The sequence below is a fragment of the Gloeophyllum trabeum genome, assembly GCF_000344685.1.
Source record: "Gloeophyllum trabeum ATCC 11539 unplaced genomic scaffold GLOTRscaffold_00003, whole genome shotgun sequence".
NCBI lineage: Eukaryota > Fungi > Basidiomycota > Agaricomycetes > Gloeophyllales > Gloeophyllaceae > Gloeophyllum > Gloeophyllum trabeum.
In genome coordinates, this window is record NW_006920412.1 from 2,157,504 (window position 1) to 2,170,342 (window position 12,839).

The 12,839-nt window shown below is 50.3% G+C and overlaps 3 protein-coding genes across 3 annotated transcripts; 1 reads left to right on the forward strand and 2 right to left on the reverse strand.

The window, feature by feature from the left end:
* The first annotated feature begins 4,247 nt into the window (after positions 1 to 4,247).
* GLOTRDRAFT_110170 (chord-domain-containing protein) lies at positions 4,248 to 6,781 on the forward strand. Its single transcript, XM_007865384.1, has 10 exons — positions 4,248 to 4,377; positions 4,441 to 4,527; positions 4,583 to 4,927; positions 4,990 to 5,013; positions 5,072 to 5,179; positions 5,234 to 5,353; positions 5,412 to 5,519; positions 5,568 to 5,990; positions 6,041 to 6,349; positions 6,407 to 6,781. The coding sequence occupies exons 1-8, from the start codon at positions 4,288 to 4,290 to the stop codon at positions 5,742 to 5,744; spliced, it is 1,059 nt and encodes a 352-aa protein (XP_007863575.1). The 5' UTR covers positions 4,248 to 4,287; the 3' UTR covers positions 5,745 to 5,990; positions 6,041 to 6,349; positions 6,407 to 6,781.
* On the reverse strand, positions 5,851 to 8,216 carry GLOTRDRAFT_57330 (initiation factor 2; the record flags this gene model as incomplete). Its single annotated transcript, XM_007864867.1, has 8 exons — positions 7,971 to 8,216; positions 7,847 to 7,906; positions 7,708 to 7,798; positions 7,254 to 7,650; positions 6,990 to 7,204; positions 6,407 to 6,936; positions 6,041 to 6,349; positions 5,851 to 5,990 (listed from the first exon to the last, which is right to left on the reverse strand). Coding segments are annotated over exons 1-8 (1,866 nt in total), but the record flags the coding sequence as incomplete, so codon positions are not given.
* Positions 8,217 to 11,584: 3,368 nt separating this feature from the next.
* GLOTRDRAFT_126878 (uncharacterized protein) lies at positions 11,585 to 11,950 on the reverse strand (the record flags this gene model as incomplete). The annotated part of the gene is made up of 1 exon (XM_007865385.1): positions 11,585 to 11,950. One exon carries the CDS (start codon positions 11,948 to 11,950, stop codon positions 11,585 to 11,587), a length of 366 nt encoding a protein of 121 aa, XP_007863576.1.
* Positions 11,951 to 12,839: the final 889 nt, after the last annotated feature.

A 12,839-nucleotide genomic window follows, 5' to 3' on the forward strand; every position in this document is an offset into this window, starting at 1 on the left:
ATGTCCGGTATATCACGGCGGACACAAGGGCCTTGCCGGTCTTGGTGTCCGATCACCTGGCGGACATACCAAGTCGTCGAAGTGTCACACCCAGTAGTCCTTGTACTAGGTTGAGTGGTGTCTCTTATGCTTCTCAGTCAACTGTCAGCTCGTCTCGTGTATATCCAGGTATATCCTCAGCAACGGTGAATGAAATGCAAGCTTTGGAAACAGTGGTGGATCTTAGGAAGACTGAAATACAATATCCCGGAGTAATCATGTCACGATCTACTCGTTGCAGCGTTGGGCGTGTGCCGGTTTCGAGGTTGGATCCGTTTGGCGGACACACCGGGGGGCGCCCGAGCATAGGTCACTTATGCGGACATAAGCAGCCCAATTTGGGCTGACCGGATCCTAGAGGCGGACATATCCGGTCCAAATGTGTGAGGCCATAAGGGCCGAAAATCGGGCACTTAGGATCAAACATCAGTACCCATATGCCGGGGTCCTGTGACAGTGCGCCTCCCTGCGTGCAGCACACATTTCTGTCGCAAAGTTATGGCTGAGCGCTTGACTTTCGGGCTTAGGTCAGTAACATCTCTGAGAGAAATGTGGTAGTGCATGTTGCATTGTCCATATGTTACGGCTTGCTCCGAGTCCTTTATGGAGCAACATAAAAACAAGAGTTCACTTATTGAACATACTTTTCCGAGATTCATGAATAAGACCACATGCCCACCATGTTCCCTGAGTGTTCTAAATCATAATTATGTGCATAAATCGAGTGCAGCGCTCAAAACGTTGCTACTACCTCGGAGCACACAAGGACAAATAACTCACCGCGACATTCAGGATTGCGCCTCCCCGCACAAGCTTAAGGGCCTCAATCAGCAGAATGATGAGATGCGAGCTCGCGGTCGCATACGACGATGCCGTACAACCATTGCAAGTGCCTGGTCGGAGAATATGGAATCGAAAACATGTTCATTTAAGAACATAAGAAATACAAGAAACTGCAAAGAAAACAGAAGGCAAACTACTAAGGCAACGATTCCGAATATGCTCCACATATCCCATCTACATAGTTCTCCCGCGGTGAGGGAATTTATAGAAACGGATACTGCAGTGACCACGAGGACGCAGTTTACCGGTCTTATGCCCGATGTTGGAATCTAAATACCTATTCCGATGGGCTTTATTCGGTTGGGATCAACGGACCCCAGACCTGATCTCTGTTCTACGAGCTCATCCAGAGCGTCTATGTTCAATCCCTGACTAGTATGACAGTCCAGAAGTTGCAAGGGAACTCGGATGAAGAAGCGGTCGCCAGTGGTGAAGATGACATCTACAATGCCCGTCAGTGTGTGACCGTCCACTAAAGCAACCCGAGTCGACGTCCTCGCGGCATGCGTACACGATGTGACGCACTCAACTACAACACCGAGCAGCTGTCATTCAGTGTCTCAAAGTCATGAAGAAAAGGGAAACGCTAAGTACCTACCCGAGTGAGATCTAGAGACGTACCTTCCTGAACTTCGACATTGGACCTGTACAGTGTATCTCTCGCCTGACTCGAAATAGCCAGTCATCAAGCGGTCAGAAAGACTTATTACTAATCGTTCTCCTTGAAAGTGCAAAGGGCCTGGCATGGAGACAACTTGGGGGGAGGGGGACTGAATCACATGAGCTGGCCTAAACGATGCAACACCGGCACCATCAGCCGATTCTAGCCTCAGGAGGGCTGACTATTAGTATGTCGGTATCTGAGCCTGCATGTGAGTCTCTGGACTATGCATACGAAGTTGGATGATCCAGACCTTTAGCACAAATCTCCGATGGTTGGAGTACCCTCCAACTACACCCGGATGGTAATGGAACGGCACCAGGCTTTCCCCCGTGCTAGATTTCTCGCGTACACGTACCATGGAGAATGAGCCTCGCACTGGCAGGATGTGGTATTCGTCAGGCCAATCAGTCGGGACACAGAATTCAGTCCGCGGACACAGGGACTTCAAGCAGGCCAACTTACACAAACTAGGCTGCTCGAAGCTGGAGTGCGCCTGGAAATCGGACACAAGTAGCGAACAGCGCCTTCGGTTCAGACCAGGTTCAGACAGAGAAGGGAGAGCCGAGCATCTCATTCAGCGAAGCTTAGGGGGTGTCGAGGCTTGGTGGACGTAATGTCTCGTCCACCCGAGGAGCTGTCATATAAGGGCACCGCTTCCAGTAGGCCTAGGGAGGCACAGGTGCTGGAAAGGGACACCTAGCAGCAGAACATAACTCGAGCGGTTCGAGATGGATCGTTCACGGGAGACGACGGGACGATATTGACGAGCGCGTCGCATATTGCCGCGATACCCTAACACTCTCCGTTCCTTTTGCGTACTGACTTGCCGGTCGTGTTATCGGCACACAAAGCTGCGCAAGAGCGGGACCTACCGACGTTTATTCCAGGTCGCCGAATTCCCAATTGACGTACTTACCTCCTGGTGCCCTCATTACTCACCGGACAACATATGGTCTGACAGTGGCTCGAATACCGTAACGGCTTTACCTCCCAGGGTGCTTCCCGTCATGAACAACAGTGCATCGCATGGCTGGCCTGGGCCGCATGGAGACAGTCATGTAAGGGGAGAATCCGTGCCTCGCGCCGTTTACACGACGCGTGCAGGAGGTGCTGTTCATTCCGTTTTTACATCACTATCTCTATTCACGCAGATCCCTCCAACTGCAGGCTCAGCGCTGAATACCACCGGTTCACTCAGGAGAACCACTTCTCGTCTCTTCGGTTCTCTCCTCCATGAACTTCGATGGCGCCAGACCGAGACCACCAGCAGCTGCCTGTAGTCCACATATTACTCCGGTTCTTACAGCTCACGCTGTTTCGAGTTCTTTGATGTCCGGGGTCTGAAGGGTCGAGTTCGCGCTGGAAGTGAAGCTCCTTTCACGGGTTTTCCCCGGATGTCAAGTCAATAATCCCATCTTCCAACGGTAGGGATCCTGGCATCGTACGAGTCAGCATTCGGTTCGTCCCTTGCGAGTGGTCTTCTTCAAGACTGAGGGCTCTAACTATCACGTGCGTATGAACCGATGCCAGATACTGGAGGGAATTTTGCACTGATGGGACCGCACCCACTTAGCCTTTACCATCCCGGTACTCACGAGCCTGTTTATGGAGCCGCACCAGCGGCGACATTCAGTCACTTTGCTGCTCATGTGTTTCTCCCGCGAAGTCGACACCAGTTCAATCATTTCGTTTCCAGAATACTTACAAAGGGTTCCTAGTAGGTGAGAACCCGTTTGCACTAAGCATTTGTGAGGATGCCTCACAATGCTCTTGCTTTATTCCAGAAGGAGAGCTCCTCGCGGACGGACAGCTATTGATAATTGTTGATTCTTCTGCGCGTATTAGGAATCTCTAAATTGTCAAGCCCATTCTCCGGAGTAGCTTTCCAGGCTCCATCTTCTCGAGCTCGAGCTCCGACGCTTTGGCTCTGTAGCACTTCTGCATACGAATGCAGGTTGCGTGCGCAGATTTCTTTCATGATGGCTCAGCGATCTTACTCGATGTCTGGGTGGCTAGCGCATGACTGCCCTGTTTTTCGCGCTATGCCATTCGTGCATGCCCTCACTTCTGATTGGCGTAAACGAGGCAGCTTTCCATCGATAACGGAACCTTATACACAGGGCTGGCTCGTCATGAGGACCCAGTCCAAGTCCTGGTCTATCGCTCAGTAGGGTGGATTACTTGGGTCGGTTGAATATTATGGCACGGTCCTGTATACTCATGCACCTGTGAGCGAAGGATGATCTTCCTGCTCGGAAAGTAGATATAGGGGACTGATCTCCCTCAGCGAAGCATTGGCTGCTCTGGCTCTAATGCCCCGCGCTCGAAGGGATTTCGAAGATAATGGGTGATTCTTTGAATGCAAATGCGTATGGCTTGTCTGGGATCTAATGTTCTGTCTGGGCGAAGTGCTTAGAAACTCCTCTTTCTGGTGTAATAAGAACGGCGAAACTGCGCCTCTGTCCGCCTCTGCTCCCCTAGTTGTCGGTACTACACATTGCAGCAGGAAAAGTCACAGTTGTTGTGGCCACCGCCACTTATAGTTGAGTCATGCACTGTAATGCAGCATTTCAACTCAAATCCTCGGATTCGAGAAGCATCGAGGTCGCCCCGCTAGGTTCACGGAAACAACCGGACTCACGATCATACATAAATACTCCTCGTTTATTAATAGTCTTCATTGCATTGAGCCATCGTTCGGACGGTCTTGCTCGTGAACTCGCTGAAGCACTACCCACTTCATGGCGCGCTGCAGTCACAAGGGCTGTGGTCAGGAGTTTGACCCAAAGACTAACACCGAGAAAAGCTGCACGTATCATGCTGGTGGTCCGGTGAGCTGATCTGCTTGGGAGATCCTATCGTGCGGCGAGGACCTACTACAGAGCGTACGCCAGGTCTTCCACGAAGGTTTGAAGTCATGGTCCTGCTGCTCTGATGTGAACAAGCCCGTATTGGATTTTGACGAGTTTATGAGCATTCCAGTACGTACGACACCCTTAAAATTGTGTGATACCACACATTCAAGTGCATATGCAGGGATGTACAATCGGAAAGCACGACGAAGCGCCTGCCAAACCACCGTCGCCACCGCCAAAGCCTGCCCAGAATCCTGCAAGTTTGAGCGTGACGACGTCCAATGATGGCACAGAGGTCTATGCATCAGGCCCAGCTGCTCCCAGCGCGCCTGAGCCACTTGGAACTACGTCAGTATTCTCGACGCCACCTGCACCGGTCCATGTCGAAGAAGAGGACGATCTAGGTGCTCAAGTGAAGCCTGGGACGAAGTGCCGCCACAATGGCTGCTCCGTTCTGTTCGTGAGCGACGAAGTAAACCGCAAGGAAGGCGGTGAAGCCAGTGAATGCACTTATCATCCCTTGCCTGTAAGTGTCAGCGTAAAACTCATCGGCACACCTGTTGCGCTGACATCCTAATCGACGACTAGCCCATTTTTAGGGAGGGGAGTAAAGCAAGTTCTTCCGCTCATTTGTCACAGCGGGCACTCCTGACACAGCCTGCCTACACAGGGATATCTATGTTGCAAGCGTAGGGTACTCGAGTTCGATGAGTTCCTCAAAATCGAAGGGTGCAAGAAAGGCCGTCATGTATTCGTGGCGAAAGCTAAACCGCAAGAAGTGCGTTATCCAGAAACATGTAGCTCCGCTGACTCCTGAATACGCCGCGTACAGGGCGAGCAATTCACCGAATGCCGCATCGACCATTTTCAGACTCCGTCGGAAGTGCACGTTTCTGTGTACGGCAAGCAGGCGGATAAGGACCGGAGCAAGATCGAGTTTGAGGAGACAAAGGTGAGATATTGCACTTCTGTATGCAGCAAGACCTCTGACGGGTTGATGCAATGGCAAGCTTCATATCGATATATTCCTGCCTGGTCCAAAGCGATTCCGAAAGTCTATAGAGCTTTTCGGCCCAATTGATCCAGATAACTCTAGTTACAAGTTTTTCGGGACCAAGGTAGGTGAGCCGTTTTCTGTCAAAAACGGCAGCCAAAATTCCCATTAGGTGGATATCCTGCTTAAGAAGCAAGACACACGGAGTTGGACCATCCTTGAGAAGCCCCAAAGGGATCTTGGCCCCGTCAGTCTCACATTCGGTGTGGGCGGCAGGACTGGCACAATCGGCGGGAAAGATATTATTCTAGACGAGTCTAATAAGAGTAAAAGTAAGGTGACTGTATGATAGTTATGGACTTCGTCCGACCTGGTGCAGACTGGAGTCTGGCTAGTTTCGATGCAATGAATAATTTGTATTGGCCCACTACCCCACCGCCCGCTTAAAGTTCACCAGGTCTCTCAACTTCTTGGATGACTTGGATAATATCGTCACGTTGCACATCACCAAAACCTTGCAAGCCCATACCACATTCCGACCCTTTCCGAACCTCGGTGACATCCCTCTGCAGTACACGCAGAGTTTCCAAGGGCGCTAGAATAAACAGTCAGACAAGTGACACGCACAACTCTGCCATGCCATACCTTCAGAGATGATTTTGCCATTCCTAATAATCCTAGCCTTTTTGCCCTTTTCGATTACGCCGTCCGTGACTCGGCACCCAGCAACCTTCTGGACATGCTTTGATTTGACTTGTATGTCGAAGATTTGTAAAACGGTAGCCTCTCCTGTCACCTTGGCTTCGATGGTCGCTGGTAAGAGAGCAACCAGACGTTCTTTGATATCATCCACTAGTCGGTAGATGATAGTTGTGGAGTATATCGGGACTTGGTTCTGCGTAGCAATGGCCTGGATCGGCCTGGGGATATTGACAGAAAAGGCCACGACCATTCCTGATACATTTTAGCACACTCGGTATCAGCTTTTAGCGCGAACATAGGGTGGCTCACCTTCAACTGCCTTAGCCCTCATAACATCGGATTCGGTGACATCTCCAACGCCGGTACATACTACCTTAACCGCAGCTTTGTCGTTGCCAATCCCAGATATCGCACCCACCACGGCCTCCACACTCCCACTGACATCCGCCTTAATAACCAACCTTAACTCTTTAGGACCCTGTTTGTCATTCTGGACTGTCGGGTCCAGGCCTTGCTCCTCCAGCCCTCTTTCCTCCCTCTCGTGTCTCCGGTGTTCATTGATGACTTCCAGGTCCACTAAGGAAGACTCTATCTCCGCTTTCCTAATCCTATTCGCCACAGCCTTTTTGACATCATCTTCAGATCCTGACAATACGTCGTCCCCGGCGTTTGGAAGTTCCTTCCAACCGGAGACCACAACAGCCGTTCCCGGTGAAGCAGATTTCACAGATGAACCCGACGTTGACTGTAAAACCCGAACTTTGGCATGAGACCTGCCACTGATCAAATGGGTGCCACCTGTCAGAGTTCCTCGCGAGACCAATACTGTCGCGACGGGTCTGAGCGAATCGTGTCAGAAGTACGCTCAGGCTATGGGCTGCAAGCCGCTTACCCGAGACCTTTATGTATCTTGGATTCAAGGATGTAACCATGTACCTTGCCGTCAACTTCAGCGCGCAAGTCCTGAAGTTCCGCTACCGTTGAGATGGTCTCCACCAGGTCGGGCAGACCTTTGCCCGTGAGTCCAGATACTTGGACGACCGGTATATCTCCTCCAACGGTCTCTAGCTGCAGCCCTTCGGCCGCAAGTGCATTGCATGTCCTCTCCTATACGACACAATGAACATATGAGCGGTTATCACAGGAATGTACGCACAAAATTCGCTTGCGGCTTGTCCACTTTGTTGACGGCGACGACAACCCCGACGCTGTCCCTCTCTTTCTTGATCAATTCAATGACTTCCCTCGTTTGAGGCATTACACCGTCATCAGCAGCCACCACTAGGACGATAATGTCTGTCACCATAGCACCCCTGGCGCGCATCGCGGAGAACGCAGCATGTCCCGGGGTATCGAGAAAAGTCACAGTCCGATCTGGCCCGACGGGCACCGAAAAGGCGCCGATGTGTTGGGTGATTCCACCTGCTTCACTCTTGGCAACAGATGAAGAGCGAAGGGTGTCGAGGAGGGTGGTTTTCCCGTGGTCGACGTGACCCATTATAGTCACCACCGGAGGTCGTAGGGGAAGAGTTGCTGGTTCGGGATGGGGAGGGCTTGTTTCGAGGCCCATTAGCCCTTCATATATCGTGAACCAGAAAAACCCAACTCACGAAGGATAAATGTCGAAAGCCGCTTCGTCATTTACTACGGGATTCCGCCCGAACTCCATTACCAAGAGTGAAGCATAGTCGGCGGTGAGCACTATAGATGCATGAACAATGTTTCAATATGATAACCCGCCGAACTCACTATGGTCGGGGGTGGCTTCGGTTGCCATTCCAGCCTCCACCATTTTCCTCTGGAGAGTCCCTGCGTGATTGATGCATCAGACACACCGGGGGGAGGAGGGTTGAATGCAACAGTAACTACGTACCTATACGCACGTTAAGCAGTCTGGCGAGCGTCCCGACAGAAACGACACTCGGGACAAACAGGTCTACCAAGATTTTCTTGGTTACCTGCTTAGATCCAATCTTTCTCTTCTTTCTCTTCGCCATGTCCGCTTCTTGCTGAGTTCCGCCATGCCTGCTATGACTTGGGATAGCGGCATCTTCCTCAGAGAGATGGGCAAGTAAAGAGCCTCTGGATTTGCGATTCTCTCGTGCGACCCTACTTGCTCGAGTTCCACGAATCTCCTCTTCCGCGTCCGAGTAGAAGTCGTCGCTCACGGGCTCGGAGATCCCATCATTATCATCTATATCCTCGCTCACCGGTGGTCCTTGTGGTATACCCCGTACGGCACCCGCTTTATGTGGTGCGGGATCTCGGTCGAGATGAGGAGAAGCTCTAGAGCTCCGGCGGCTAAGCCCCACACCCTCAGCACGCCCCTCGCTCGGAACATAACCTCTTGGGATCCGCGCAGCTGACCTCTGATCAAGAGTGTTGAAGCTAACCCAACCACGAGTCCGAGAACTATCCCCATCAATTCTGTCACGACTGCTGTCTGTTTCCCTAGAGTTCATCGACTGTCTTCTGGTCTTTGACGGTCCCCCAGTTTGCGAACCAAGCGATGACTCTAGGACAGACTCCGGACGTGCCCATTTCCCCAGTCTCGCTGAGCCTGATCCCTGGCCAGCCTCCACAGAACCCAATTTCGGGCTGCTCCGCGACGTCTCCGCCTTGGACGACAGGTCAGACGGCGGTCGTGCCCATTTACTTAAGTTCTGTGATGGAACATGTTCTTTCTGCCTGGGAGATTCTGGAAAGACTGGCCGGGTCCATTTGGACGACGTAGTCGATGGACTCGGACTTGGCTCCGAAGGAGGCGGTTCCTTGAGCTACGGGAGAAATAAGAGCAAGCAAGTATCAGAAACAAAGGGGCTTGCCTTAGCTGCCGTGGATGCAAAGCAGCATTGTGAATTAGCACTTCCGGTCGCGGTGCGTCGACCTAGGATTGTAGTTGCTCGACGCATTTCGCCGAAAATATGTTTGCGAACTTCCAGCAATCGGAGAAACGATAGAGATCTTGCTTACAGCCGTTTTCCGAACGTAACGGTAAGGCGCGGCGTGACTTCTCGCACGTTCAACCCCGTTAAATATATATATGGTTTGTATGTGGGTGCCCCACGTACTTAAGGGGGAGCAAGCTCCCCCAATTAACACCGCCTAATTCACCGGTAATTTACCGGTCGGCCACACCTCGCAGGAAAATGTCAGGTGAAATAGGGTAAATTAGGAATAATTCATCCCAAATGCCTCCCACAAGTTCCCCTTGCTTTGTAGATGACCCTTGACCTACAGGGATAGCTCAACAGCCATATGAATGCATTTGTAGTGTCCTTATTATCAGTTCTCATGAAATGTACTAGTGAAAGCCTGCAGACTACCGGCAAATAAGAAACCGTGGCTCTCCTTTTTTCCACTCTGCTTCTTGTGCAGAGAGACATGGCTGACAATCGTCTGCATTCATTGCGAGAATATCTGGAACACCTACCGCAGACACTGCCTTGCCACAAGATGCAGACAATGGTGAGAATCATCGCACTCCGGAGAGGACTCTGAGTATGGTATGAGTGGACCTGAGGGCATTAATTTACAAGTCAAATAGACCTAATTTATTCAGTAAATTAATGGAAATTTGGTTGTTTTTGAATTGGTTAATTAACAGGTAAAACACAGAGTTGAATTAGCCCTCCCCTGTGGCACTTGGTTAATTAACACGGGAGATTAGGTCTGGGACCTTTTTCACTGAACACTGCTCACACGCCAAATGGCCTTCGGGCAAGAAAAATCTGTAGCAGCCGCATTTGGGCTCGGATGGTGCTTTGAATCTGTATATAGGGGTTTGTGATATAGAGGAAAAACATGGCATTGAAAGAATAAGGCTGTAAGGCCACACTTGTGTGGCAGGACCCACTACCTTGGCCATGAACTCATTTATTCATATGCTGGGTGAGCTTTCAATTGATAGAATTCAAGGTCTCTGTGCTTCATTGCAGTATAAGGCCTAAGCGAGAAATATGATTCAGGACATTTTATGTCCGACCTCGCCATACCTCGGATCTACCTGATCCAACCTCCGGTGGCCAAGCAGACCTTGATGTGGAACAGTACTTTTTGACTCATGCTCCATTTTGTCGAGTACATACAGTGTACAGTATATCTTACGGTGAGCCTGCCAGAGAGGCCCAGAGCGTGTGAAGCGAGGCCTAAGTGTGCGAAGGCAAGTCTGATCATGGGAATCTTCTATGTCATTTCTTTAGGGTAGGTCAGATCTTCGACAGATCTTGCAAAAATGGTGGGTGAGTTGATTACAGACTCGCTCTCAAAACCCACTACCCAAGGTAGCGGGAACAACGAAATTTGATGCAGGGGTGCTGTGAGGGGTAGCAAGCATGTACCAATGGAGGAATATTCAAGCTGTCAATCAGGGAACGGGTATTCTACCACCCTGGTACTTGGCATGCATACTCTACAGTATGGTACAAACATGTATAAAATTTTCTCGACCCATGCGTATAGCCGGGACTGAAGGGGAAGCTTGCTACTCCTCCTAAGGAGTGGTTTTCTTGTACATGCTCTCTAAAATCAAATATAATATCTAAATTTATGATAGGTATGTTGAATGCATGTATATATGTCCCTCTTTTAGTTCCAATACTCAGAAATGTGTTCTGTTACTGTGTTATGAATTGGCAGCCCTTGAGCTCTGGCCGAGCATTGACCGAGATGTGCTCACGCGGTCGTGAGTACTCATATGTCGCATGACATCACACTCCTGTGTTGGGTACAGCTCGGGGATCATTCAGTACACGACAGAAAATAAACAGCTGTCCAGTTGGGCGTATAAGTACAGTGCCAGACTGAGTATACTGCAGAGAGTCACTTGGCATACCTATCATAAATTTAGACACTGTATTTGATTTTGGAGAGCATGTACAAGAAAATCACTCCTTAGGAGGAGTAGCAAGCTTCCCCTTCAGTCCCGGCTAGATGCATGGGTGCAGCAAATTTTAGACATGTTTGTACCATACTGTAGAGTATGTGTGCCAAGTACCAGGGTGGTAGGATATCTGTTCCTTAATTGACAGCCTGAATACTCCTCCATTGGCAGTGATATATGGTCAGATGACTTGACTGCAAAGTCAGAAATGCAACTGTGGCAGAAAGTCTTCAGTCGGAAATCTGACCGTAAGTTGCGCAACTCTCCCACACAAGCACTACAGCAATCAGCCAAGAACCATCGACAGCCAATTATTTTTAGATGTCCTTAATCACCCTCTGATAATGATCTCGTTTCATCTGCATATCTCTACTGCTGCTCCTCCATCTTGTGCTGCAGTGTTCTGCCTTTCATTAGGACTCTACCCTACTTCACCCGACTCCTGCGGAAGATGTATTATATGAGTTACATGCAAGCACAATGTTGTCGAACTAACTTCATGAAGTTCCAGAAGACCACAATTGCACAACATGCATAGACCACCATGTAGATAGTGTCACATATAATAGACCTGCAAGAGTTCCCTTGACGCACCACTCATTCCCTCACCATGGCTCCCCCCGCCAAGCAGCGGGGTTGGTGGAGGGACCACTTCTACGATGATGGCGAGCATCCCGAATCTTAGCAGCGAGAGCGTTCTCACCTGACTGACCCTCGACAGAAGGCTCAGTACAGCGACGCTTCTCCTCCAAGATAGCATTGACGATGGTGGAGAGAGTGGTGGTCTTGTCGATCTTGATGCCGGCGACGAACTGGTTCCAGGAATCTGGGTCGCCAGGCTCAGATGGAAGAGTGGAAAGGAGAATGGCGGCAGTAACAAAAGCAGGGATGTCGAAGCCAGCGGTAGCGAGATGGCTGACAGCTTCTTGATAGGACGTAACGTGGGCGGCAGGGTCGCCATCCACGGGCATGGGCCGGATGAGTCGGCAGAACCACAAGATGAGTGATCCCGAGCCAGTCTGGCTGAACTCTGTGGAGAGGGCTGACCACATAAGATGCGACGTACCCAAGTTCGCAACCTAGGCAACGATGACATTGTCAATCGCATTCAAGAGCATTGCCTGAGCGGCGCTGTCCTTCGCGTCCCAATCCTCCTGGCCAGCCTTATTTGTATCTGGGGGACGCACCGTTGATATGCACTGACACACAACAATCACCAAGGACCAAAGGAAATAAACCTAAACCCCTTGATATGGGTGAAGGCGATCCGAGACAACTGAAGGGTATTTAATAGTTCGAGGGGGAAAGGAGGAGTAAGACGCCGTAGGGTAGTCCGTAGGAAGACCTAGAAAAATAAAACAAAACCTTGACGCCTGAAACAAACACTAAGGGACGCTCCGGAGTATTTATCTCCGGAAAGTCGCAGACAAAGTCGCAAACCACGAAACCGAGTGTAGGTTCGGGCCCACGGGAGTAGAAATTGCTAGAGAAACTTGGTTAATTTTATTTCGCTATGTGAGACTCACCGGAGCTAATTGGATCGATGGCGGAGATAATTCACTCGACGAGTCAGGCCTATTGGCAAAGCTAAGATCGGTTATAATTCGCTAAGTTCGACGCTTTCGAACTTCTCGGGTCGCTGAGATCGTAACTCTAATTCTCTGAGATGGTGAAGTCGAAACTTATTTTTCTGTATGCTACTTTGTACAATTTATACTACAGGAATGGCTTTGCGACCGTTCGGAGATAAATAACAAATAAACGCCGCTACCCACAGGATTGCTCAGCACTTTCCTCCGCTATACCATATACCATACGACTCTCTTGCGCTCCCACTTGCTCTTTCCAGCCCCTATAGGT

What these genes read in the sequence shown, in the direction of transcription:
- GLOTRDRAFT_110170 (XM_007865384.1), top strand. Translation starts at nt 4,288, where the DNA reads ATGGCGCGCTGCAGTCACAAGGGCTGTGGTCAGGAGTTTGACCCAAAG. An exon ending in ACGAGTTTATGAGCATTCCA is followed by an intron (nt 4,528 to 4,582) that starts GTACGTACGACA and finishes GTGCATATGCAG; the next exon opens with GGATGTACAATCGGAAAGCA. An exon ending in GCACTTATCATCCCTTGCCT is followed by an intron (nt 4,928 to 4,989) that starts GTAAGTGTCAGC and finishes ATCGACGACTAG; the next exon opens with CCCATTTTTAGGGAGGGGAG.